Raw genomic sequence first — 24094 nt, 5'->3', positions numbered from 1 at the left:
GCAATAAATTTATAGCAATGGATATAGATTCTAAAAATTTTAAAATCGATGGAAAAACATCAGATGTGTTTTTGGAAGTGATGTAACATGGTTAACCATTTATATGTCGGGTTTCCTAAAGTCTACAGTTTTCTTATACAGAAGCCGACAAAGATCATTGATGCACAATCCAATTTCTTTTTCTCCTCCCATCTCTCCTGAAGCCAGCAACTCATTCTGGGCTCCAAAGCCAGTAACAGTCACCTGATTCATCATGCAACTGGCCACTGTTCATCTGTGCGACTTGATACCATCTACAAGATGCACTGCAGCAACTCACCAAGGCTCCTTCGACAGCACCTCCCAAACCCGCGACCTCTACCACCTAGAAGGGCAAGAGCAGCAGGCACATGGGAACACCACCACCTGCACGTTCTCCTCCAAGTTACACACCATCCCGACTTGGGAATATACCGCCCTTCCTTCATAGTCACTGGGTCAAAATCCTGGAATTCACCACCTAACAGCACTATGGGAGAACCTTCACCACACGGACTGCAGCAGTTCAAGAAGGAGACTCACCACCACCTTCTCAAGGGGCAATTAGAGATGGGCGACAAATGCTGGCCTTGCCAGCGACGCCCACATCCCATGAATGATTATAAAAAAGATACGGACTGTCAGCAGATTTTTCAAAAAGGAGCATCACCCCGAACTCAATCCTATTCTCCCCACCACCAGCCACGGACAACCAGGATTGGGAATACCGGTTGCTTTTATCCTTCCTCCCATCCCAGCGACACTAAACAACACGGCTGGAGTCAACTAATGCTGTACCGAGCAAGAATTGAACCCGAGACCCTCCCGTTGTGTGTGGCTCACTCACCCACCAGTATCACCACCAAGACATCCTTGGTGTCCAACAATCCAATATCTGAAACATGTCAAGGAAGTGAAGACCAAAAAAACAGACAACAGAAGGCGAGCTCCAGCCTGTACTGCAAGACATGCTAACAAGCTTTCCATTGACCATAGCTACCTGGATGACAGCAAATATGGACTCAGGAGTACACAATCAGGACTGGAGTGTTCTGGAGAAATTTCCAAATAGTTCAAAGTTTGCTTTGAAGCTGCTCTGTATAACTTAAGAGTTCCTGGAACGATGAGAGCTGTAGAGTGTCAGGTACTCAGCAGGACATTCACAGACGAGGGGAAGACAGCAGCTGGGGTGAGAGGTTCTAGTGTCAGTATGGAGAGATAACTAGGGACAGAATAGGGCTGCTTTATTGCAAATATCAAGGGGAGCCACCTGAGAGCTGGGGGGAGGGAAGGGGAGGAGGAGAGATAAAGTAATAAGGTTGTGGTGAAGCACAGAAGACCATATCAGCGAGACCAGGAATATCTGAAACATTCTGGAGTTGACTTGGTATATTTGCGATGCCTACAGTGTTAAAAAAAAAGACTGTACCAGAGAGACGTTCCTGACAAAGTCTCACTGATCAGGACAACGCAATAAACAAGTGGTTCTTTAATGTTAAACAAAAAGCTCAATAAGCAATAAACCTAAGAGTACAACAATAAAACAGAGTACTGAGGAAACCAGACCTTTAACCTGGCTGCAACTGTTTCCTCCTCCTCCTGTCACTGGATGCCCCAACAGGTTGTTGACTCTCCAAAGCTCTCATTACTCCAGAAACCCTTCATTTATGTACAGTCATTTCAAACTTTGGGGTATTGGTAAATTTTACTGTAAAAGTTGCTGTAAATAAAAACCACCAGTATAAATTCAAAGGGATTGATAGAAGCTCAGGACCTGCAGTGGGTGATGAACTGTGTATCCGTAAGGCTACGTAGCCTTGATGACCATGTGCCGTGTTACTTTTTTAAATTCATTCATGGGATGTGGGTGTCGCTGGCGAGGCCGGCATTTATTGCCCATCCCTAATTGCCCTTGAGAAGGTGGTGGTGAGCCGCCTTCTTGAACCGTTGCAGTCTGTGTGGTGAAGGTTCTCCCACAGTGCTGTTAGGTAGGAAGTTCCAGGATTTTGACCCAGTGATGATGAAGGAACGCTGATATATTTCCAAGTCAGGATGATGTGTGACTTGGAGAGGAATATGCCTACTGCCCTTGTCCTTCTAGGCGGTAGAGGTCGCGGGTTTGGGAGATGCTGTCGAAGAAGCCTTGGCTTACGCATTATCTCTAACAGCAGCAGGTGCTGAGTCACTGGATATTGTCTCCTCCCAATCTACATATTAACTGCAAACTCACCTTTCAGTTTCTTTTAAAGTTGTTTATGAAAATAACGTGAAGCAAAGGACCAATCATAGTCTCATCCCGAGCCTCTCCCATTGGAATCGAGGCTACCTATAATTTTCCTATTTTTTTTTTTTTAAGTCCACTTCCACGCTCCCACTTGGGATATATTTATGTTTGAACCTCTTGATAGTTATTGCAAACCCAGTGTGCAAATCATCCCCGTTTTACAATTGCCATCTCAGTACAACTCCCAAGCACCAACGTATGAGTCACCTTTGCTGAATTTAATCAACTAGATCACACCCATCTACAAACTTAAAACTGATATGAGGACCTGGACACACAACTCACTAGCAACACAACTGCAGTGGTGTTTCGCTGTCACGCAAATTCACCTTTCAGTTTTTTAAAATTATTTATGAAAATAATGGGAAGCAAAGGACCACTCATAGTTTCATCCCAAGCCTCTCCCGCTGGAATCATGGCACTTGCTTTGTGTGTGGAAGAGTCTGGGAAACAGAAATACTTCTGGTATTTTCAAACCATTAAAAAATTTGCTGGGTATTAGCTTCTGTGAAGTGGAGCACCGTGATCCCAAACAGGGCCTTGGTGCTCAGGTCAGTACTTCTGCAAGTGTCTCAATGCAACACAAGCAGTCATATAGTCAGATATAGGAAGTTATGCTAAACCTTTATAAATCACTGGCTAGGCCTCAGCTGGAGTATTGTGTCCAATTCTGGACACCACACTTTAGGAAGGATGTCAAGGTCTTGGAGAGGGTGCGGAGGAGATTTACTAAAATAGTACCAGGGATGAGGGATTTCAGTTATGTGGAGAGACTGGAGAAGCTGGGATTGTTCTCCTTAAAACAGAGAAAGTTAAGGGGTGATTTAGTGTTCAAAATGATGGGGGGTTTTGATAGAATAAATAAGGAGAAACTGTTTCCACTGGAAGGAGGGTCAGTAGCCAGAGGTCACAGATTTAAGGTAATTGGCAGAAGAACCAGAGGGGAGATGAGGAGAAATGTTTTCATGATCTGGAAAGCACTGCCTGAAAGGGCAGTGGAAGCAGATTCAATAGTAACTTTCAAAAGGGAATTGGATAAATACTTGAAAAGAAAAAAATTGCAGGCCTATGGGGAAAGAGCAGGGGAGTGGGACTAATTGTACAGCACTTTCAAGGAGGCAGCACAGGCATGTTGGGCCGAATGGCCCCCTTCTGTGCTGTATGATTCTATATAAGCTGTCCCTAAGATCTGTTGCAAGCCTCTGCCCACATGACTTGCATGCTGTGTTTAATGGAGACTATTAAAAGGAATACACCCTGCACTGACCATATTCTGGAGTTACCCCTCTAAAGACAAACATAAGTAGATTTTTCTTTTCATTCCCATTACTGACTCCTTATGGGATCTTAGTGCATGCAAAATATTTTATACCGACAGGACAACAGTCACTGCATTGCACACAAAGCAGTTTTAACCTAGTCATTTAAACTAAAAGGTACGGTTTGTACCTGTTTCCAAACTGTGCGCTGTAACATCACCAACTCTGCTCGCTTTCTCGAAATGATCTTCGTCCACCCCTGGGGTGTTGTGCTGCCGCTTGACCACTTTGCTGGGGCTGGCCACTGAGATGCTGGTCAGGGACACTAAGGGGATGGCCTGGCTCTCCTATAGGATATGAAACATTTACTGTAATTACATTTAATACACCGTCCACATATTCACACTGAAGATATTCCTCTATACACACACCATGAAAGATCTGCAAAGTGGTAGAGCATAGATATCAAACCTGGATCCTCAGTTTCCAGAATGTATGTGCTGTGGGCTCAATAATGTTACCAGGAAACCAATACCTAAGGCCTAATATTAAAAGTTTAGTGTATTAGCTGGTAAGTGAATAGATTGAGGGAAATTACGATAGTTCCTCATTAGAAATTTTAGGAAACTTTTCATAAAGTATCTCATACAAATCTTTATCCAATATTTTTCAAAAGATTAGCTGTGTCATATTCCTAGCTTTTGCTCTAGTTGGGTGACTTAATGGATTGCATGATGACCTTTCACCTCTAAACCTCGAGTTAGATTCTTTCCCAGATCGATGGAATGAAGGTCTCCTCTGCTGACTGTGAAGTTCCTGACAAAATGAGTTTCAATGCAGTCCCCAATGGACCCATAATCTAAACTGTAAGAAAAGCACTATACAAACATCTGTATTATTATAAATCTTAGCACTATACAAGTTTTCTACATTATTGTAAACCTTATGTTAAAGTAAAATATACATATTAGTTAGCTGTGAACAAAGGGCTTGCTGTCTTTATCAAAACAAACTTTTTATGACGTTGTGAAAGAGCAGGCGTCTGTGGCTGGAACCATTTTAATGGCCTGGTCTATGGGGGAATATAGAAAGGAGTTATTCGGAGGTTTATTATGCTTGGTGTGAAGATAAGGGCTCATCAATGGAGGGTTGTTAGTGCCATCTGGGAATCAAGGGAGTAGGATATGATAGCCGCCGCGCGCCCCACCCGCCCCACCCCCACTTCAAGACAAAAAGGATGATTGATGGGAAACTCATGCAGACATACAGAGCTTATTATATTTAAAACAGACATAAGTGAGGTGCTTTACGGTAACTAATCAGAACGTTCTCAGGGTACGGCTGGACTGCCCATTAAGATCAGGCCTTCGGTGGTGCACTCTGGGGTCTGCGGTTACATGAACAATGTGTCAGGTCGTATCAATCTAACCAGCATACCTGATTGTTTTCCTGTATCTTAAATATCTTTGTTACTTGTTATAACTTCTTAATAAAGCCATTATACTTTGGAACCAACAGCTTTGAAGCCTTTATCAAGGACAAGAAAAGTTTAAGTAAAAGGCCTATTGGCATATATATTTTTAATTTACAAAACCATTCATAATTCATCACTAATTGGAATTAATTTAAGAGGTCACAAAGATGGCAGATGTAAGAAATGGAATCGCCACACTGGTGCAGTAGTGGTCGCTCTTCTGAGGTGGGTGCTGAAGCGCATTGCCTTTACTCTTGCTCAATAAAGTTTCTTTCAAATTGACAAGTTTTTAAAAAGCTGTACTTTAGCAGCTTACTTACATAGAATTAGAGAATGTACAGCACAGAAACAGGCCAACAGGTCCATGCCAGTGTTTATGCTCCTCACGAGCCTCCTCCCATCCATCCCTCTTCATCGAACCCCATCAATAGATCCTTCTATTCCTTTCTCCCTCATGTGTTTATCCAGTTTCCCTTAAATGCATCTATGCTAGTTCCACATTCTTACCACTCTCTGGGTAAAGACGTTTCTCCTGCTTTGGATTTATAGGTGACTATTTGTGGCCCCTAGTTCTGGTCTCACCTGCAAGTGGAAACATCTTCGCTATGTTTACCCTATCAAACCCTTTAATAACCTTAAAGACCTCGATCAGGTCGTCCCTCAGTATTCTCTTTTCTAGAGAAAAGAGCCCCAGCCTGTTCAGCCCCTCCAGATAAGTATATCCTCACAGTTCCGGTATCATCCTAATAAATCTTTTTTGCACTTTCTCCAGTGCCTCTATATCCTTCTCATAATATGGAGACCAGAACTATTCACAATACTCCAAGTGCAGTCTAACCAAGGTCCTATACAAGTTTAACATGACCTCCCTGCTTTTCAATTCTATTCCTCTAGATGTGAACCTCAGTCCCTGGTTTTCTTTTTTTTTTAATGGCCTTAGTAATCTGCATCACTACTTTTAGTGATTTGTGTATCTATACCCCCATATCCCTCTGCTCCTCGATCCCATTGAGACTCTTATTTTTCAAGCAGTACGTGGCCTCCTTATTCTTCCTACCGAAATGTTCCTCCTCACACTTATCTACATTGAAATTCATTTGCCAATTACTCGCCCATTCTGCAAGTTTATTAGTGTCTTCCTGTATTTTGTCGCAGTCCTCCTCAGTATTATACCGCCCAATTTGCTGTCGTCTGCAAATTTTGAAATTGTACTTCCGATTCCCTAGTCCAAATCGTTTATGTAAATGGTGAACAACAGTGGGCCCAGCACCAATCCACTTCCCACCTTTTGTCAGTCTGAGTAACTACCTTTAACCCCTACACTCTGTTTTCTAGCCATCTTGCTATCCATTCTGCTACTTGTCCTGACTCTACATGCTCTGACCTTAATCATGAGTCTACTATGCAGTACCTTATCGAAAACCTTTTGAAAGTCCAAATATATTATATCTACTACATTACCCTTGTCTACCCTTTCTGTTACTTCTTCAACGAATTCAATAAGGTTGGTCAAGCATGACCTTCCTTTCTGGAATCCGTGCTGACTATTCTTTATTATATTTTCAGTTTCGAGATGTTTTCTATTACATCTTTGAGTAAGAATTCCATTATCTTTCCAACCACCGACGTAAAGCTAATTGGTCTATAGTTCCCTGGACTGGTTCTATCTCCCTTTTAAAATATAGGAATCACATTAGCTGTCTGCCAGTCCTCTGGCATTATTCCCTTTTCTAATGAATTTTTATATATATATATGTAATAGTGCCTCTGCTATCTCTTCCCTAATTTATTTTAATATGCCGGCATGCAATCCATCCAGACCAGGGGTTTGATTAGTTTATCAATTATCTCCCCCCTTTCTATCTTAAATGTCTTTATATCTTTATATCTTTTTTGATCTCTCCTTCTAATGTCATGCCCATCTTGTTAGTCTCCCTGGTAAATACTGAGGCAAAGTAATTATTTAATATTTCTGCCATTTCACTGTCATTACCTGTGAGTTTATTGTATGTACCCCTTAGTGGCCCTATCCCTTATCCTGATTTTTCTTTTGTTATTTATGTATCTGTAGAATACTTTACTATTTTTATATTCATTGATACTTTAATTTCGTAGTTTCTATTTGCCTTCCTAATTGTTTCTTTTACTTCTTTCCTAACTTTTTCGTATTCCCTTTTGTCATCCTCTCCTTTGTTGTATTTAGTGTATTTTTTTTAAGTTTCAATTTTGCCTTTATTTCTTTATTTATCCATGGTGTATCATTACTGGCTAGTTTGTTCTTGCTTTTTAGTGGGATACATTTCTCCTGGACTCTATCGATCACCGTTTTAAATGTTTCCCACTGCTGTTCTGTTTCTTTGTTTGACAGTAAATTTTTCCAGTTTATTTTCTCTAGTTCCATTCTCATCCCCTTAAAATCAGCTTTTTTCCCAATTTATTACTTTGTCTTACTTATGTCCTTCTCAATTTTTATCTTAAACCTTATTAAGTTGTGATCGCTATTGCCTAGATGTTCCCCTACGCTAACTTCTCTTATCTGTTCTGGTTCATTTTCCATTACTAGGGAATTGGATAAATACTTGAAGGGAAAAAAATTGCAGGGCTATGGGGAAATAGCAGGGGAGTGAGACTAATTGGACAGCTCTTTCAAAGAGCCGGCATAGGCACAATGGGCTGAATGGCCTCCTTCTGTGCTATAAGATTCTATGATTCTAGATCCAGCAGTGCTTCCTTTCTTGTTGGGCTTTTTACATACTGGGTAAGAAAGGAGTCCTGCACACATTATAAAAACACTATTCCCTATACCTCCTTACCTACCTCTTGCCAGTTTATTTGGGGGTAATTAAAATCTCCCATAATTATTACTCTATGTCCTTTACTTATTTCACATATTGACTTACACATTTCTTCCACCACCTCCTTTCCACTATTAGGTGGTCTGTAGTGTACTTGTTATACATAATTTATTTGGGGACAAACAACAAACATATATCTGTGACTCTTAGAAACCAGCAGCTCACTTAATTATTTTCTGTCTCAAAATCAAGTACAAACCAACAGTAGGAGGAAACATCTGATTGATTTGTTCCAGTCTCACCCTCCAACCAATTTGATTGGTTCTAACAGGCTTCAGTCCTGCTCGCCAAATAATTTGATTGGTTCTAAACAGCCTTCAGTCTTGCGATCCAGCCAATCTGGAATGGTTGGTACTGACAAGATCCAATACCGATGGGAAAGGACTGTGCCGCCTTGTGAAATGTTGACAAGCTGACGCATGGATTGAAATGCTGACATTAGGCATACATGTGCCTACTACTCTAATCCAATGTTACTCAAACTAAGGGTGCACCTCCAGGCTGGGCCAAAGCAGCTTAGAAGTGGGCATCTGGTACATAGGAACAGGAGGAGGCTATACAGCCCCCTAGAGCCTCTTCCGTCATTCAATTCGATTATGCTTGATCTGCATCTTAACTCCATCTACTCGCCTAGGTTCCGTAACCCTTAATACCCTTGCCGAACAAAAATCCATCAATCTCAGTTTTGAAATTTTCAATTGACCCCCAGCCTCAACAGCTTTCTTGGGGAAGAGGGTTCCAGATTTCCACTACCCTTTGTGTGAAGAAGTGCTTCCTGACATCACCCCCTGAACGGCCTAGCTCTAATTTTATGATTATGCCCCCTTGTTCTGGACTCCCCCTACAAGAGCAAATAGTTTCTCTCTATTTACCCTGTCAAATCCTTTAATCGTTTAATGGCGAGCTGTCAAATTCTTTTTTACTTTGTGCTCAGGTCCCCTTTACATTTACTTCGCCCACTGAGGTCAGGAGTGAGGCCTTGTCCTGTCCCCAGATTTCCCTCATTAAAACAGAGTTTATGAGGGAAATCTGGGGACAAAGCACGCATGTTGCTTTAAAGCTGTGCCTTTGAGAGTCGAGAAGATTTTAGGCCTCTCCACAGCTCTGCTCTATTCCGATGGGCAGCAGCTGCCAGTGCTGCAGTATTACCGTGAAATATTAATCAGATCAGTTATATTAAGGTAGCAAAAATTAAATAGAAAAATTAACAGTTCAGGAATTAATGAATTTCTACTTGTGGTTAATGTAGATTAATTGCATGAAGCACTTTGCCCCCAGATTCATCTGAACCATGAATCCTGTATAATGGTTTCCATCTCATTTAACACATTTATTCCTTCTGTTCCCTCCACCTTTTTGAATTGTATTAAACACAATGTGCAGATCTGGGCACTAGATTTCGCTGGTGCGACTGTTGGTAATGTTTCTAGACACTAGATTTGGGATCACTGAACTTACAGACTATTAAAAAGAACGTTGTGACTGACCACTGTGGACCCAATTCTCTCGCAATTCACAGGCTGTCAGCGTCAAACCGTTTGGGGGCGGGGGGTGGAGTATGTTTCTTCAAATTACTTTCTGGGGTCCGTCACTAAACTTTGGGAAATGCTGTTTTAATCAACGAGCTGTCCCTGTTCCAAGGCAGACCCTACACGTCCCCAGGGTCTGCCGGCATACTGATCTGGTGGGGTGGTCTGCACCCTTGATGTCAACCTACCTTTTATCTTCCATCAGACTCCTGAGGCGCAGAAGCCTGCTCCACTTTGCCAGATTTTCATGGTTCCCAGTCCACCTACCTATTAACCTCTTTAGCTCTTCTCACACTCTGAGTGTCTCGTATAGATGCCTTTTAGTCCTTTGATTTCTCTCATTATGCCTCCTGCGCATATAACTTCTGCCATTTAACCATATCCTCATTCCCATCATAGCTCATTCTATGTCTTCTCCTGTGTGTGTGTGTGTGTGTGTCTGTGTGTGTGTGTTTTGTTGTTTTTCCCCTCTTCCCTCCGTTCGCTTCCTTCGTAAATGTTGTTCATGTGTAACATCATTCAGTTCTGAGGAAGGGTTCATGCGTGAAATATCAACGGACTTGTGTTTTCTCAACAGACGCTGCCTGACCTGCTGAGAGTCTCCAGCGTTTTCTGTTTTTGGTTCAAATTTCCAGCATCTGCAGGATTTTGCTTTGTGTTCACAATAAGGGAGTTGCCCACATAAGCAAGACCACTAGTTTACAGTGACTGAACAGTTCAAATTCAGTTTTTATTACAGGGAATTCTGTGTATTTTGCTGCTGTTTTGGGGGATCAAATTCATCAATCCCAAGTATTTTTCCATGAAAACTGTAAATCAGTGGCTTTGCTAAGAAGGTGACAGGACTTTATGAACCATTGGTGCGACCACACTTAGAATATAATACTGTATAATACTGCAGTACAAAAAGAATATTGCAGCTATTGAAAAGATACAGAAGAGAGCAACCAGAATGATGGAGGGATTGGATAATGAGGAGCAATTATGTAAATTGGGCATGTTCTCACTGGAAATGAGAAGGTTGAGAGCTGATAGGATTGCTGTTTTTAGGACTCTAAAGGGACTAGATAATGTTGATCATGACGAGCTGTTTCACCTTGTCCAGAACCGTAGAATCAGAGGACACGGCCTGCACTTGAAGGGAGGTAATTTCAAAACTAATCTGCGGAAACAACATTTCAGTGAGTGAGCGGTCAATCTATGGAACAGACTCCCTAGTGAGACAGTGGGCAGTTAGTATTGATTCATTCAAATGCAAATTAGATTTCAGAAAATAATATTTTGGGATACAGTATATGAGTAATTTGAGATGTGACATATGGAAAGTGTAGCATGCTTGGTGAGGAAAAAGGTGACTTTAGACCTATGGTTCTCAAAGTTCTCCACCACTGGGGTTTTCCACATGTCCTTTCCGGGTCTGTTATAGACTAATTGATAGAGATTGATTGCTATGATTAGGCAATAACTCTATTATCGCATCATGCGATTACCAGGACGGTAGAAGGCAAACTAGATGGACCTTAGTCTTTTTTTGTCCAGCAATTCCTATGACCGATAATCCCCACCAATGCTCATTTGGCTAGGGTAACAGAGTGACACACGAGCACACCAAGTCCCTTCAGTTCTAAATTAAACAATTTAGCTCCAAGAACTAAGTTACTTGGATTTGACAAGAATATTAGATGAAATTTAAAAAAAAAACCTTGGCTCTGGTTGTCTAGTTCATTTTCACTAATCTGAACTCGGTCAACATTCGGCGATAATAACCATCGCAGCATGTGGCACCCTCCTCAAGCTGTGATGTGAGTCATGAGGCAATAACGCAATACTGGATCTCTAACTTTTAATACGGCTGTAAACATAACTCCTGCCAGCTGCAAGAGACAGCTGTGAGCCATGGGGGTGCATTAGTGAAATTCTGGAATAAATCATTTGCATTTTAAAGCCGGGTGGGCAAGGGTAATTCATTCTTCCCGTTTTTACCACATACCGAATTGAACAGCTCCTTGGTCAGACCCAGATAGTTGTGTAAAGCCAGGAAGGTCACTCTCTGCAAGCGCACCATGATTATCTGAGAAAAAGAGAAAGAGCAGGGTTATTCCGCAATGTCACGTCGGTTTTTGTAGGATTTCATGAGAGCACAATGGGAGGTGTGGCATTACGTCCACTTGAACTGTGAAAAGCGCCCATCGATACAATTACAGATTTTATCCTTCCAAACTGGAGTTATGCCCGGAGAACGAGTTTTGAGCTACATGTACACTAAAGTGAAATATTAATGTTTTACTGGTCTGTCACTGATGGTGGGGGAAATGCGCAGTGGACAATTTACACGTTATGAGAAACGTACTGGTACAACATTAAAGTGTGCTTTATTTTTGCTTAATAGGCTCAGTGACAACACTGCAGAGATTTTGCTAACGGAAAGGCACAAGATTATTCCCCAGTGAACGTAAACTGTTTTACTCTAACGATTAATTTCACTGCCAACACCATTGGCTGAAGCAGCACTCAGTGGTCATCAGCTGGATGTGGCATTCCAGTTCACTTACACAGGCATTTGCATTTCTACCACGTGACCAGAACACGTCAGTGGTCAAGTTCTGTGCCTTCTTTCGCTCGCGCAAAAGAAAGAGTGGGTCGTACATCGCTGAACTTGCTTGGGGGAAATCCATATCTGCTGTCAACTCTCTGTGTAGTGACTGGGTAGTGGTTGGGGTGTAGTTATGAGATAAAGGCCAACCATGCCCAATAATTACTGTGTGTGAGTGAAATGGAGGCCGGGGGGGGGGGGGGGGGGGGGTGGAGAGAAGAGCAGACACATCCTCGCTCAGTGCTCAGCCATACCACACCATTAGGTGCACCATGTAATGTCGGTGGGTCAACTTCATACCTCTGTGAACCATCAGTATTTACAAAAAGATAACTGGAATTAACCTTATTCCACTTTACTTTTTTTTTAAAAAGGGCCTTTTATGCATATGTAAAATTCCCAGTCTTTTATGGAGACCCTGCCTAAACGATCTGCAAAACTTTTCTTTGGGTAAGAATTCCAGTCATTCTTTCAGTTAACCGAATCGTCACAGGACAACAATTGTAGCACACACCTGCTTCATGATATATAGATCACGAAAAACCAGAAGGAAGATCATCATACAGCTGGGCCTAGCCAAAGCTCACAAATGAAGATGCTTTTATATCACTACAGTGCTATCAAATACAACAGGTGGGTCTCATGCAGTAAACAACACTCCCCAGTGTAAATCACCCAACCTTGTTCCAGGGCAGTGAAGACCCACTTTTTCTGGATCTGCCATTGAACTACCTCTTTTGTGGTTCTAATCGGCCACAGGAGACCATTAGCAGACCTCAAATGTGAACATGGGAGAGCGATGCAGGAGGTTGTTCTGGTGTCACTCCCCCAGGATCCAGACCTCACCCAGCCACAATGTAAAAGAACCATTAGGCTGAGCATCAGCAACCCCCCCGCCCCCCGCAAGGACTCAACTCAACAATGCGAGTCAAATACTCAACTACACCCTGCACTGCAGCACTGCTGTTTTAAAGGTACCAATGCATTCTTACCTGAACCACTCTGACAAGGGTCTCTGGGTACTTCTGGAAGACTGACTGAAAAGCACTGGCTGGCAAGCGCAGAACAGTGGACGTGCGCACTGCCCGGGCAGAAACAGTTTTATAAGGAGCAGGGTAACCCTGGAAATTCAGCAAAACAGTAACATTTTAGCAAACTAACAGACCGTACAACATTTTAAAACATATCATTCAGTATTGCAACTCCAATGTGAGTTGCATCATGGTGTTTACATCATGGTGTTTAATTTCATCTGGTCAAAATAACTAAAGACGACCACATGTTGTGGGGATATGGAGAGCAGAATCAGGAAGGGAAAGACACGTTGCTCGAGCTGAGCAACATCCTTAAGGAACAGTTACCCATTTAGATTGGCTTCAATTATTTAGATCAAGATAATTTTATTACAAACCTTAGGAACAACGCAGCTGAAGGTGAGTAATGTACTCTTATGTAGGTATTATACAATCAAAAACACATTAGGTGTCCCATAATGTCTCAGTGCTTATAGACAGTGCCTGGTGTAGGACTGACAAAAAAGGCTTATATTCAGCTCTCTCATCGGTGCGAATTACCTGACCTCAGCAGTACTTGGAACACTACAATCAGTTTCAGTGCACCAAGCTAGGAAAGGTGGGAGGCGTGGGAGAAAAGACAGTCAGCCAGTGTTTCCACTCCCAATCATTATCCAGTGATTCCTACTGGAAGTGTGTGTGTGGGAGTCAGCTGAGGATAGAATCTGGATCAGGCTCAAGTGCCTAGCCCCCGTGACCCAAGCAAGAAAAAAGGACTTGCATTTATATAACACTTTTCATGACCTCTGGGCATCCCAAAGCGCTTTACAGCCGATGAAGTGCTTTTGAAGTGTAGTCACTGTTGCAAATTTGTGCACAGCAAGATCCCACAAGCAGCAATGAGATAAATGACCAGACCAGTTCATCTGGTGCTGGTGAAGGGATAAAAATTGGCCAGGACACCAGGGAGAACTCCCCTGCTCTTCCTCGAAATAGTGTCATGGGATCTTTTATGTCCACCTGAGAGGGAAGACAGGGCTTTGTTTAACGTCTCATCCAATAGACGGCACCTCCAACAGTGCAGCACTCCCTCAGTACTGCACTGGAGTGTCAGCCTGGATTATGTGCTCAGGTCTCTGGAGTGGGACTTGAACCCACATCCTTCTGACTCAAAGGCACGAGAGCTATCACTGAGCCACGGCTAACGGGAGTCAGCAGAAAAGGGGAGAAAGCTGGATAAAGAATGCATGCACAATTTTAAAGTTGCATCGATATTGAGTTGCTCAGAGACTCAAAGGATGCACTCAGTCTGATATACTGGATTGTGAAGCTCACATCAGAAAGAAATTACCTTTTTCTAACATATTCCCACTCAATGAAATAAATACACTTGTTTGGTCATATCGGAACTGAACACAACAAAAGCAGCACTATTCAATCAAAACAAGTGTGATCGTATCAGATAATTGAACTGTGCGTGTGTGCTACAAACTGCAGCATTAGTGCAGCACTGATTGTCAACCACACAGTAACCTCAAGTCTATTACTGTTATGCACACAAAAACTTAAGATTTCAGCTCTTTTAAGCAGAATTAGCTGCTTCCAGACCACTGCTGTACCACATCAAGGGCAATGAACTAATGAAATCTAGCACGCCTTTAACCCTAAGTAGTGCCTCCTTGTCATGGCATAATCATTGCTGACGAGAAAACTTGTCAAGTAATAGTGGCCAACTTTCTCACATGAGAGAGTAAAGTCAAAAATAGTCGTGGTCAGGCTGCGTTTGGCTGAAAAACTGGCTTTTGGAGCTGTTTTTCAGCAAGAGGCTAATTTTTTTTGAGGGATTAGGCTCCTATTTACAAGGCGGACATTGGGACTAGTCAGGCAAAAGAAAACAGGTACTCTAAAGCTAGTTTAAAAAAGAAAACAAGGATGGAATATCATATTATAGACAGAGAAAAGTAAAAGTTATAATAAAACGAGAAAGGGAACAGAGGTTTTGGAAAGACAAGGCAAAGTGTTTTGAATTGTTTTATAGTTCTTGTAAATGAATATTTTGCTTCTACAGGGTTGTTACAGCATTAAAGGCACTCCTGACATCTTTGAGCTCCATTACTGTAATATTGGCATTTGATTCATCTTGATGGTAGGAACTGAAAACTTTTTTTTTAAATGGCTAGACCAAGGAAACTGCAATCTTTCTGGACCTGCCAGCGTCTAAGGGCTAACACGCTGTGCAAAATTAATACTCTTGTTTTAAGCTAATGCATCAAAGTAACAAAAGAGGGAAGAAAATGCAATGCATAAAACCATGTGGACAAAGATGTTCCAGATGTGCAGAATATATGCAACCTGGAGGACAGAATCCATCTGAACTGTTGATCATTGAATAGTTCTTTGTGCATGGATGACCATCAACCTATTCGAACAGACAAACGGAGGGAAGAGGCAGTGCTAATATTGTTCCAGGGCTGACATTTAGAGTTGGCAGTGGGACTGGATGAAAGGAGTGCCTCTTAAATCCATAAGTAACCAGGTCTGAAGATCCGGTACAAGTCAACCAAACTCAAAGCACTTAGCATTACTTCCCAGTATGGAAAGGACTGTTGAGCTTTAATAATTGGCCTCAGTGCTCCTGGTCTCTGGGGGGTGGAGGTGGGAGGGGTCATTCAGCCACAATTCCCACGTCTGATCACTATCCAGTGACTCCTGCTGGAAAATGCATGTGTTCACATGCTGGGTGAGGGCAAGATTATGGTTGCTTGTGATGTGCCTCAATATCCAATGGCTTACTGGCGCTCAATGTCTAGGCTCATACATTGTGGGTGAGGTAAGGGAGAGCTGTTGGCACTCAGAGAACCGTACCCCAACAGGGGTCAGCAGAGGAGAAAAATGGAGACTTTTTCTTTAAAAAAAGAGAAGGGTTAAAAACCCAACAGTCACATCAAATATCATTCCAGAATATTAAAAAGGTAAATCTATCGGGGAGGCTTGGCTGAGGTACTAAATCCGTCATACTTTGCATCCATCTTCACTAGAGAAGAGGATGCTGCCATTGCAGCAGTAAAGGAGGAGATAGTAGCGATATTGGATAGGATAAAAATAGGTAAAGAGGAGGTACAGTGAGAGTGACTGCCCTTCACATCAAGGCAGCATTTGACCGAGTGTGGCACCAAGGAGCCCTAGTAAAATTGAAGTCAATGGGAATCAGGGGGAAAACTCTCCAGTGGCTGGAGTCATACCTAGCACAAAGGAAGATGGTAGTGGTTGGTGGAGGCCAATCATCTCAGCCCCAGGACATTGCTGCAGGAGTTCCTCAGGGCAGTGTCCTTGGCCCAACCATCTTCAGCTGCTTCATCAATGACCTTCCCTCCATCATAAGGTCAGAAATGGGGATGTTGCCTGATGATTACAGTGTTCAGTTCCATTCGCAACCCCTCAGATAATGAAGCAGTCCGTGCCCGCCTGCAGCAAGACCTGGACAACATCCAGGCTTGGGCTCATAAGTGGCAAGTAACATTCGTGCCAGACAAGTGCCAGGCAATGATCATCTCCAACAAGAGGGAGTCTGACCACCTTCCCATGACATTCAAAGGCATTACCATCGCCGAATCCCCCATCAACATCCTGGGGGTCACCATTGACCAGAAACTTAACTGGACCAGCCACATAAATACCATGGCTACAAGAGCAGGTCAGGGGCTGGGTATTCTGCGGTGAGTGACTCACCCCGACTCCCCAAAGCCTTTCCACCATCTACAAGGCACAAGTCAAGACAGTGATGGAATACTCCCCACTTGCAAGGATGAGTGCAGCTCCAACGACACTCAAGAAGCTCGACACCATCCAGGACAAAGCAGCCCACTTGATTGGCACCCAATCCACTATCCTAAACATTCACTCCCTTCATCACTGGCGCACTGTGGCTGCAGTGTATATCATCTACAGGATGCACTGCAGCAACTCGCCAAGGCTTCTTCGACAGCACCTCCCAAACCTGTGACCTCTACCACCTAGGACAAGGGCAGCAGGCACATGGAACTTTCCCCTCCAAGTCACACACCATCCAGACTTGGAAATATATCGCCGTTCCTTCATCGTCACTGGGTCAAAATCCTGGAACTCCCTTCCTAACAGCACTGTGGGAGAACCTTCACCACATGGACTGCAGGGGTTCAAGAAGGCGGCTCACCACCACCTTCTCAAGGGCAATTAGGGATGGGCAATAAATGCAGGCCGTGCCAGTGACGCTCACATGAACGAATAAAAAAACTTAAAAGAATGGCAGTACTCAAAGTAGAAAAGTCACCCAGTCCAGATGGGTTGCATCCTAGATTACTGAGGAAAGTAAGGGTGGAAATTGCAGAGGCTCTGACCACAATCTTTCAATCCTCCTTAGATATGGGGATGGTGCCAGAGGGCTGGAGGGTTGCAAATGTTATACCTCTGTTCAAAAATGGGGAGGAGGATAAACCCGGATACAGGCCAGTCAGCCTAACGGTGGTGGTGGAGAAATTTTGAGACACAATAATCCGGGACAAAATGAATGGGCACTTGGAAAAGTATGGGCTAATAAATGAGAGTCACCAAGATTTGTGAAAGGAAAATCGTGATTGATGAGGTAACGGAGATGGTTGATGAGGGTAGTGCAGTTGATGTTGTGTATATGGACTTTCAAAAGGCATTTGATAAAGTACCACATAATAGACTTGTCAGCAAAATTAAAGCCCATGGGATTATAGGGACAGTGGCAGCACGGATACAAAGTTGGCTATGGGGCAGAAAGCAGAGAGTAGTGGTGAACAGTTGTTTTTCAGACCGGAGGGAAGTGTACAGTGGTGTTCCCCAGGGGTCAGTATTAGGACCACTGCTCTTTTTGACATATATTAATGACCTGGACTTGGGTGTAGAGGGTATAATTTTAAAGTTTGCAGATGACAAGAAACTCGGAAATATAGTAAACAACGTGGAGGATAGTAACAGACTTCAGGAGGAGATTGACAGACTGGTGAAATGGGCAGATACATGGCAGACGAAATTTAATGCAGAAGTGTGAAGTGATGCATTTTAGTAGGAAGAATGAGGAGAGGCAATATAAACTAAATGGTACAATTTTAAAGGGGGTGCAGGAACAGAGAGACTTGGTGGGGGGGGGGGGGGCGCGGTGTACGTAAATAAGTCTTTGAAGGTGGCAGGACAAGTTGAGAAGGCTGTTAAAAATGCATATGGGATCCTGGGCTTTATTAATAGAAGCATAGAGTACAAAAGCAAGGAAATTATCCTAAACCTTTATAAACCACTGGTTAGGCCTCAGTTGGAGTATTGTGTTCATTTCTGGGCACCACATTTTAGGAAGGATGTCAAGGTCTTAGAGAGGGTGCAGAAGAGATTTACTAGAATGGTACCAGGGATGAGGGACTTCAGTTATGTGGAGAGAATGGAGGAGCTGGGATTGTTCTCCTTTGAACAGAGATGGTTAAGAGGTGTTCAAAATCATGAAAGGTTTTGACAGAGTAAATAAGGAGAAACTGTTTCCAGTAGCAGAAAGGTCGGTAACCAGAGGACATGGATTTAAGGTGATTGGCAAAAGAGCCAGAGGCGACATGAGGAAACATTTTTTTATGCAGCGAGTTGTAATGATCTGGAAAGCACTGCCTGAAAGGGTGGTGGAAGCAGATTCAATAGTAACTTTCAAAAGGGAATTGGATAAATACTTGAAGGGGAATGGGACTAATTGGATAGCTCTTTCAAAGAGCCAGCACAGGCACGATGGGCCAAGTGGCCTCCTCCTGTGCTGTATGTACTATGATACTATGATTAATCGAAGGGAGGCTGAATCTAGTAAATTATGACCACAGACATGAGGGGCAATTAATTTTAGTAACTGTATGAGGAAAAATGTATTGCATTTGGGAACACAGAGGAGCCATGCGTTGTGAAAAGAACATATACTTCTATAAATCAAATCTGATGAACATTGTTAAATATTTTACAAAAATTAAAGTGAGCGCGAGCATCACTGACAGAACAAAATACCAAGCCAAACTGCCCCACAGATCACAAGGATGTAGTTAAAGTTGCGTGACTCACTCCTGGCAACTAACACCCACAATAAAATTGCCTGCATGTTGTGCAGTATTTACTCACAGTAATGACATCCAGGATACTGAGGAGACTGTGCACACTGTCACCTGGTTGGACTTCTTTCACCACAACCTCATTGCCATCCTGATCAAACACAGAACTAAAATTAGCTTAGATAGCCATTCAAATAACTACTTAAAGTACCAAGTCACTTATTTGACTACAATTTAACTATCAACCACTCCAAAATGCATATTTTGATCTTTACCTGACACGGTGTATCGGTATGCCACTGTATTGCAGGAGATTTCTCCCTTCCCGGCTCAATGTCTGTTTTCCTCATGTCTACTTACGAAGCTCCTCGGGACATTTCTGTGCATTAAAAGGTGCTGTATTTTTCCTCCCCACGAAGGAACAAAAAAGATTCAAAACTCAAGTCGTTCCTGCACTCTGTGTGTTTGCCTGCCTGCCTCTCTGCATCCGCCTGCCTGTCCGTGCGCGTGCCTGTCTCTCTCCCACACACACTGGCTCAAGAGTAAAAGCAGGCAGCAGCTGGGCCAAGCCATCGACCGAGCCTCCTTGGTCATGGAATGACACAAGGAGCCTTACAGTGAGATAAAAGGAATTCAAAGCAATGGCAGGGTGCTTTGGATACTCCTGTTGTTGGCCACACAAAATGTTCACAAGATAAATAAACACTGCTGAGGGGTGCCATTCAGCCTATTTGAGCTCACCCAACCGAAAAGAAACACCTACAGTCCCATCGTTACACCTCCCAATTGGCTGTTACATGACTAAGAATGTTGCCTCCACTACCTACCCAGAAGTCTGTTCTTTGTGTGAAGAAGAACTTACTGACGTGTGTTAAATTTGCCTTTTATTAGTTGAATTTGTACGCCCTTGTCTTACTGTCACTGTTTACCTTGGAGTAGTGTTCCAGATTTACTTAATCCATGTTGTTTAGTATCTTAATATACATTTGTATAAGATCTCAAGTTATCTTATTTCAAGGTGCTCCTGATGTCAACCATGCCATGGTAGGGAGGCACGAACTGAAGTCTCACAGTGAAAGAAACATTCTGACAGAGTTTCATCCCAGGATAGGTAGCCAATTATGGAATGTCATTGACACAGACCTGGGGGCTGATTGCATGTTCCCCCTTTGGACCCGCGATGAGAGGCACTGGGAAACCAAGAAAGGGGGAAATTCATGGAAAAATGGCTATTCTGTGATTCTTTGCAAATACACCTGCTAATATGTACTGCACATGAGCAATTGAAAGCTGATACACAATTCAGCATTAGTTTCGCTCACGAGTCAGAAGGACTTGGGCATATGATCTAAACTGGCACTTGACTGCTGCTTGTCAGAGGTGGTGCCATCCTTCAGGTGAAACATTAAACCAAGGCCCCATCTGCCTATTCAGATGGTTAAGTTGGGCATTAAAGATTTCATGGCACTATTCAAAGAAGAACAGGGAGCTCTCCTAGTGTCCTGGTTAACATTACTCCCCCAATCATCACCATCAAAAATAAATTAACTGGCCGTTCACCTCATTGCTGTTATGGGACCTTAATATGTACAAAGTGATTGCCACATTTGCCTTGGTAATAGTGACCGAACTGCAAAGCAATTTGTTTTACGTGAAGCCCTTGGGGGGCTTTCTGAGACATATATATATGCACAAGTCTTTCATTCTTTCTTTCACTGATAAAAAGCCACTTGGTAGTGTTGTTTTGATGCTGCACCATTTTGTTGATGTTAGGAGTAATAGAACAACCATTTGTTTTTACTTTATTTCAGTCTTTCTTTTTAAACGTAAGTACTGTCACCAGGGATAAGGCTGCGAGAAGCTACAAAGCCTTTAAGAAGCTGGATCAGCATCAGTAGAAAGAGAGGGCACTGGCTGGGAAGAGTTACTGAGCTCGACAGTGTCAGGGAGCTGAATTAACATCAGTCCAGATGCAGTCAGTAACACGGATGACATTTGCTGGGAAGAGTTACCAACCCCGACAGCGTGCCGGAACTAGATTAACATAGGTAGAGTAATCAGTAACAGTGGGAGATCTGGCAGTGATACAGTCAGTAACGCAGTGGGAGATCTGGCAGTGATACAGTCAGTAACGCAGTGGGAGATCTGGCAGTGATACAGTCAGCAGCAAGGTACGCTGACTGGGAGGAATTACTGGGCCTGACAATGTGATTAAATTCCCAGTCACAGCTGAAGCACCTTGAGTAATTACTACTGCCCGTAGTGTAAACTCAACTCCTTCACACATATCAAACAGGGCAGCTCCTCTTAGACAACAACTTCAATGTGATTAGCTTCCACCGATTAAACAGAATTATTAAAAGATAGAAAAGGGAGCATAATAAAATTAGTAAGTCTCTAATGGTTTGATTTTTGATGTGGGCCAGAAGATGCCACTTATTAACAGTACTAGAACTAAATTATTCGAAACGGTTAAAGCTGCTCATCAGTACGAGAGGGAAACACGTTCTTACATTCTCACTGATGCAGAGTTCCAGCCTCCCGTCCTGTACCACGTAGATGCTGTCGTCAATCTCACCTGGCCGGAAGATGTACTCCCCCTCGTCGAACTGCACAAAGAACATGTGTTTACACAGTTCCAGGAACAGTGGTTTCTCAAAGTGTCCCAGCACCCTGCAAGCATAAAGAGCGACACATTTAGCACTAAATTAAAAAAAACATAAGATGCTGAAAATGCACAGCATGTCCGCCGGTACCTGTAAAGAGAAAAGGTAGGTTTGCGTTTGAGTTTAGACTCTGTCAGAATTTTTAACACTGCGCTCACACTGACCCTCATTAATGATTCACAGCAGAGCCACACTCACTTGTGCGATTCACTTTTATAAAGGAGCTTCACTTACATCACCACCACGTTACACTCTCCTATTGGCACTGCACCCACACCATACACAATGGGCCAGATTTTGCCTAAAAAATACTGGCATCCGAACGACACATGGCATTATTAATGCGCAAATCGGCCAGCAACTTGTAGCGAGGAAGAGATTGTGAATCGCCACAAGTTTCTGGCTGACTTGTGCTGCTCTGCCATTAGCCTCACGAAAACGGCATCTCGCCCTTAACCTCCCTGTGATTTTCACGAGGTTACTGCACTTGCCCATTAAACTCGCCACAGAAAGTAACGTCTAGTAATTAATAACGCAAGTACCCTTTTAACTACGTGATAATTGTTAATAACTGCCAATCAACCTCTCTTGCCCAGAAAGTAAACAATGCGATTTAAGGATTGAGAAATAAACAGAGCAATGACTGAGAGGGAGGATAATTTAGAGTGGGTGTGGAGTGTCACTCCTTCAGACTGTGAATTGTTTCAGATTTTAAAAATGTCAATTTTATTTTTAAATTCTTACTTTTCCTTTCTGTCTCTCTTTCCCTCTCTATTTCTCTTTCTGTACCTGATCTGACATTGAATTCACCCACTCTAAATTATCCTCCCTCTCAGTCATTGCTCTGTTTATTTCTCAATCCTTAAATCGCATTGGTACACTGTTTGTCCCGTTGTTCACCAAGACCCCAGATGCCCTGTTTCTCTCGCTGCGCCGTTATCAGCTCGCACGCCCAGCAACTTTGTGGGCATAAAATTTTAAAAACCTAATCGTGCACCAAGTCTAACTAGTGAAACCACGCTCCAGCAAAATCTGGTTGAATCAAATCAAATCAAAAGAAGCTCTGAAACACCTACGAGCTCAGCCAGGGGTTTCCCCTGCCTCATGCAAATGCTCAGAATGGAACTAGTATTTTGGAGTCAAAGTTTAGGATTTTAAGAAAAATATATACATTTCACAAGCTCCCAAGCGGCTCAACGAGGATGACCGAGCCATACAATAATTCCCTGGTGTGTGCAGAGTGTTCCAGATTTACTTATTCTATGTTGTTTAGTATCTTAATATGTATTTGTTTAAGATCTCGAGGCATCTTGTTTCAAGGTGCTCCTGATGTCAACCATGCCATGGTAGGGAGGCACGAACTGACACCCATTCAGTGAAAGAAACAATCTGACAGCGTTTCAGCCCAGGCTGCTCTTGGGAACCTCCTAGAAGTCAATTATGGAATATCATTGACATTTAGCACTGCAATAAAAACAGAAAATGCTGGAAATACAGTAATCCCATCCAATATGTACTTTCCAGCAAGAATCAACAGCGGGAACCCTAGCTGCTTTTCCCCCTCCCCGCCCCGGATGACACAATGGTAGCACTCCAACTACTGACCCAGATGAGATTAGCTATCTCAGTACAGACTGGGGATTGAACCTGGGGCCTAATGGTCTGCATGGGTTTAGTAATACACTGGACAGTACCTACACCATTGGGTCATCAGGAAACAGGACCCAAATTTTAAAAACTACCAGAAGTTCAGATCTCTGAATTAAACAGGCAAAACATCAGCTCAAAACAGCCTGCGCCAGACTCCAGTAGAAGCTACGGAAATCACATATACTTGCACACGCCACAAGAATGGTAAAAAAATTGAAAGCAAATAACTTCAGATTTACTGTACAGCAATATCTGCACAAGGCGAGCAACATTTGAGGTTCTGTGCAAGCAAATCTGTTTAGCTGACCCTGGAGAAGGCATACTTTAATCTGATTTTTGTGGGAGTGTTATACAGCAAATTAACCTTTAACTTGCTGAAAGCACTTAAAAAATCCCATTGAATGCAAGTGGCAAGGGATCATTTAAAATGTAATAAGGCATTTGATGGAAGAATTCTTTCTTGGGTAGCAGTGTTACCTGGAGTCATTCAAGTGAATGTTTAGCGTTACAACGAACAAAACTGCTCGATAACCCAAGACGGCAGGTCTGGACACAAGCTGTGACATACCTGGAATAAACGCTTATCTTAAAGCTATAGAAGATAACATGGAGACACCAATAACTCTGTAGTGCTACTGAGGCAGCAACTGGACTTTAGTGATACAGTTGCAATAGA

General features: G+C 42.8%; 1 protein-coding gene across 2 annotated transcripts in view; it reads right to left on the bottom strand.

Moving 5' to 3' along the window:
• The window catches only part of pnpla7b (patatin-like phospholipase domain containing 7b), a 293395-nt gene that overhangs the window by 210600 nt on the left and 58701 nt on the right, over window positions 1-24094 (bottom strand). For both annotated transcript variants that reach the window (XM_067969546.1, XM_067969547.1), the window contains exons 8-12: window positions 21616-21775; window positions 19173-19253; window positions 13005-13133; window positions 11410-11490; window positions 3752-3908 (exon numbers count right to left, since the gene is read on the bottom strand). In XM_067969546.1, coding sequence (XP_067825647.1) covers window positions 3752-3908; window positions 11410-11490; window positions 13005-13133; window positions 19173-19253; window positions 21616-21775 — 608 coding nt within the window. The remainder of the gene's footprint in view (window positions 1-3751; window positions 3909-11409; window positions 11491-13004; window positions 13134-19172; window positions 19254-21615; window positions 21776-24094) is intronic.

Source organism: Heptranchias perlo, chromosome 31, assembly GCF_035084215.1.
Source record: "Heptranchias perlo isolate sHepPer1 chromosome 31, sHepPer1.hap1, whole genome shotgun sequence".
Taxonomy (NCBI): Eukaryota; Metazoa; Chordata; class Chondrichthyes; order Hexanchiformes; family Hexanchidae; genus Heptranchias; species Heptranchias perlo.
Note: the sequence above shows the minus strand (reverse complement) of the source record. Positions and strands in the feature narration are given on the sequence as shown.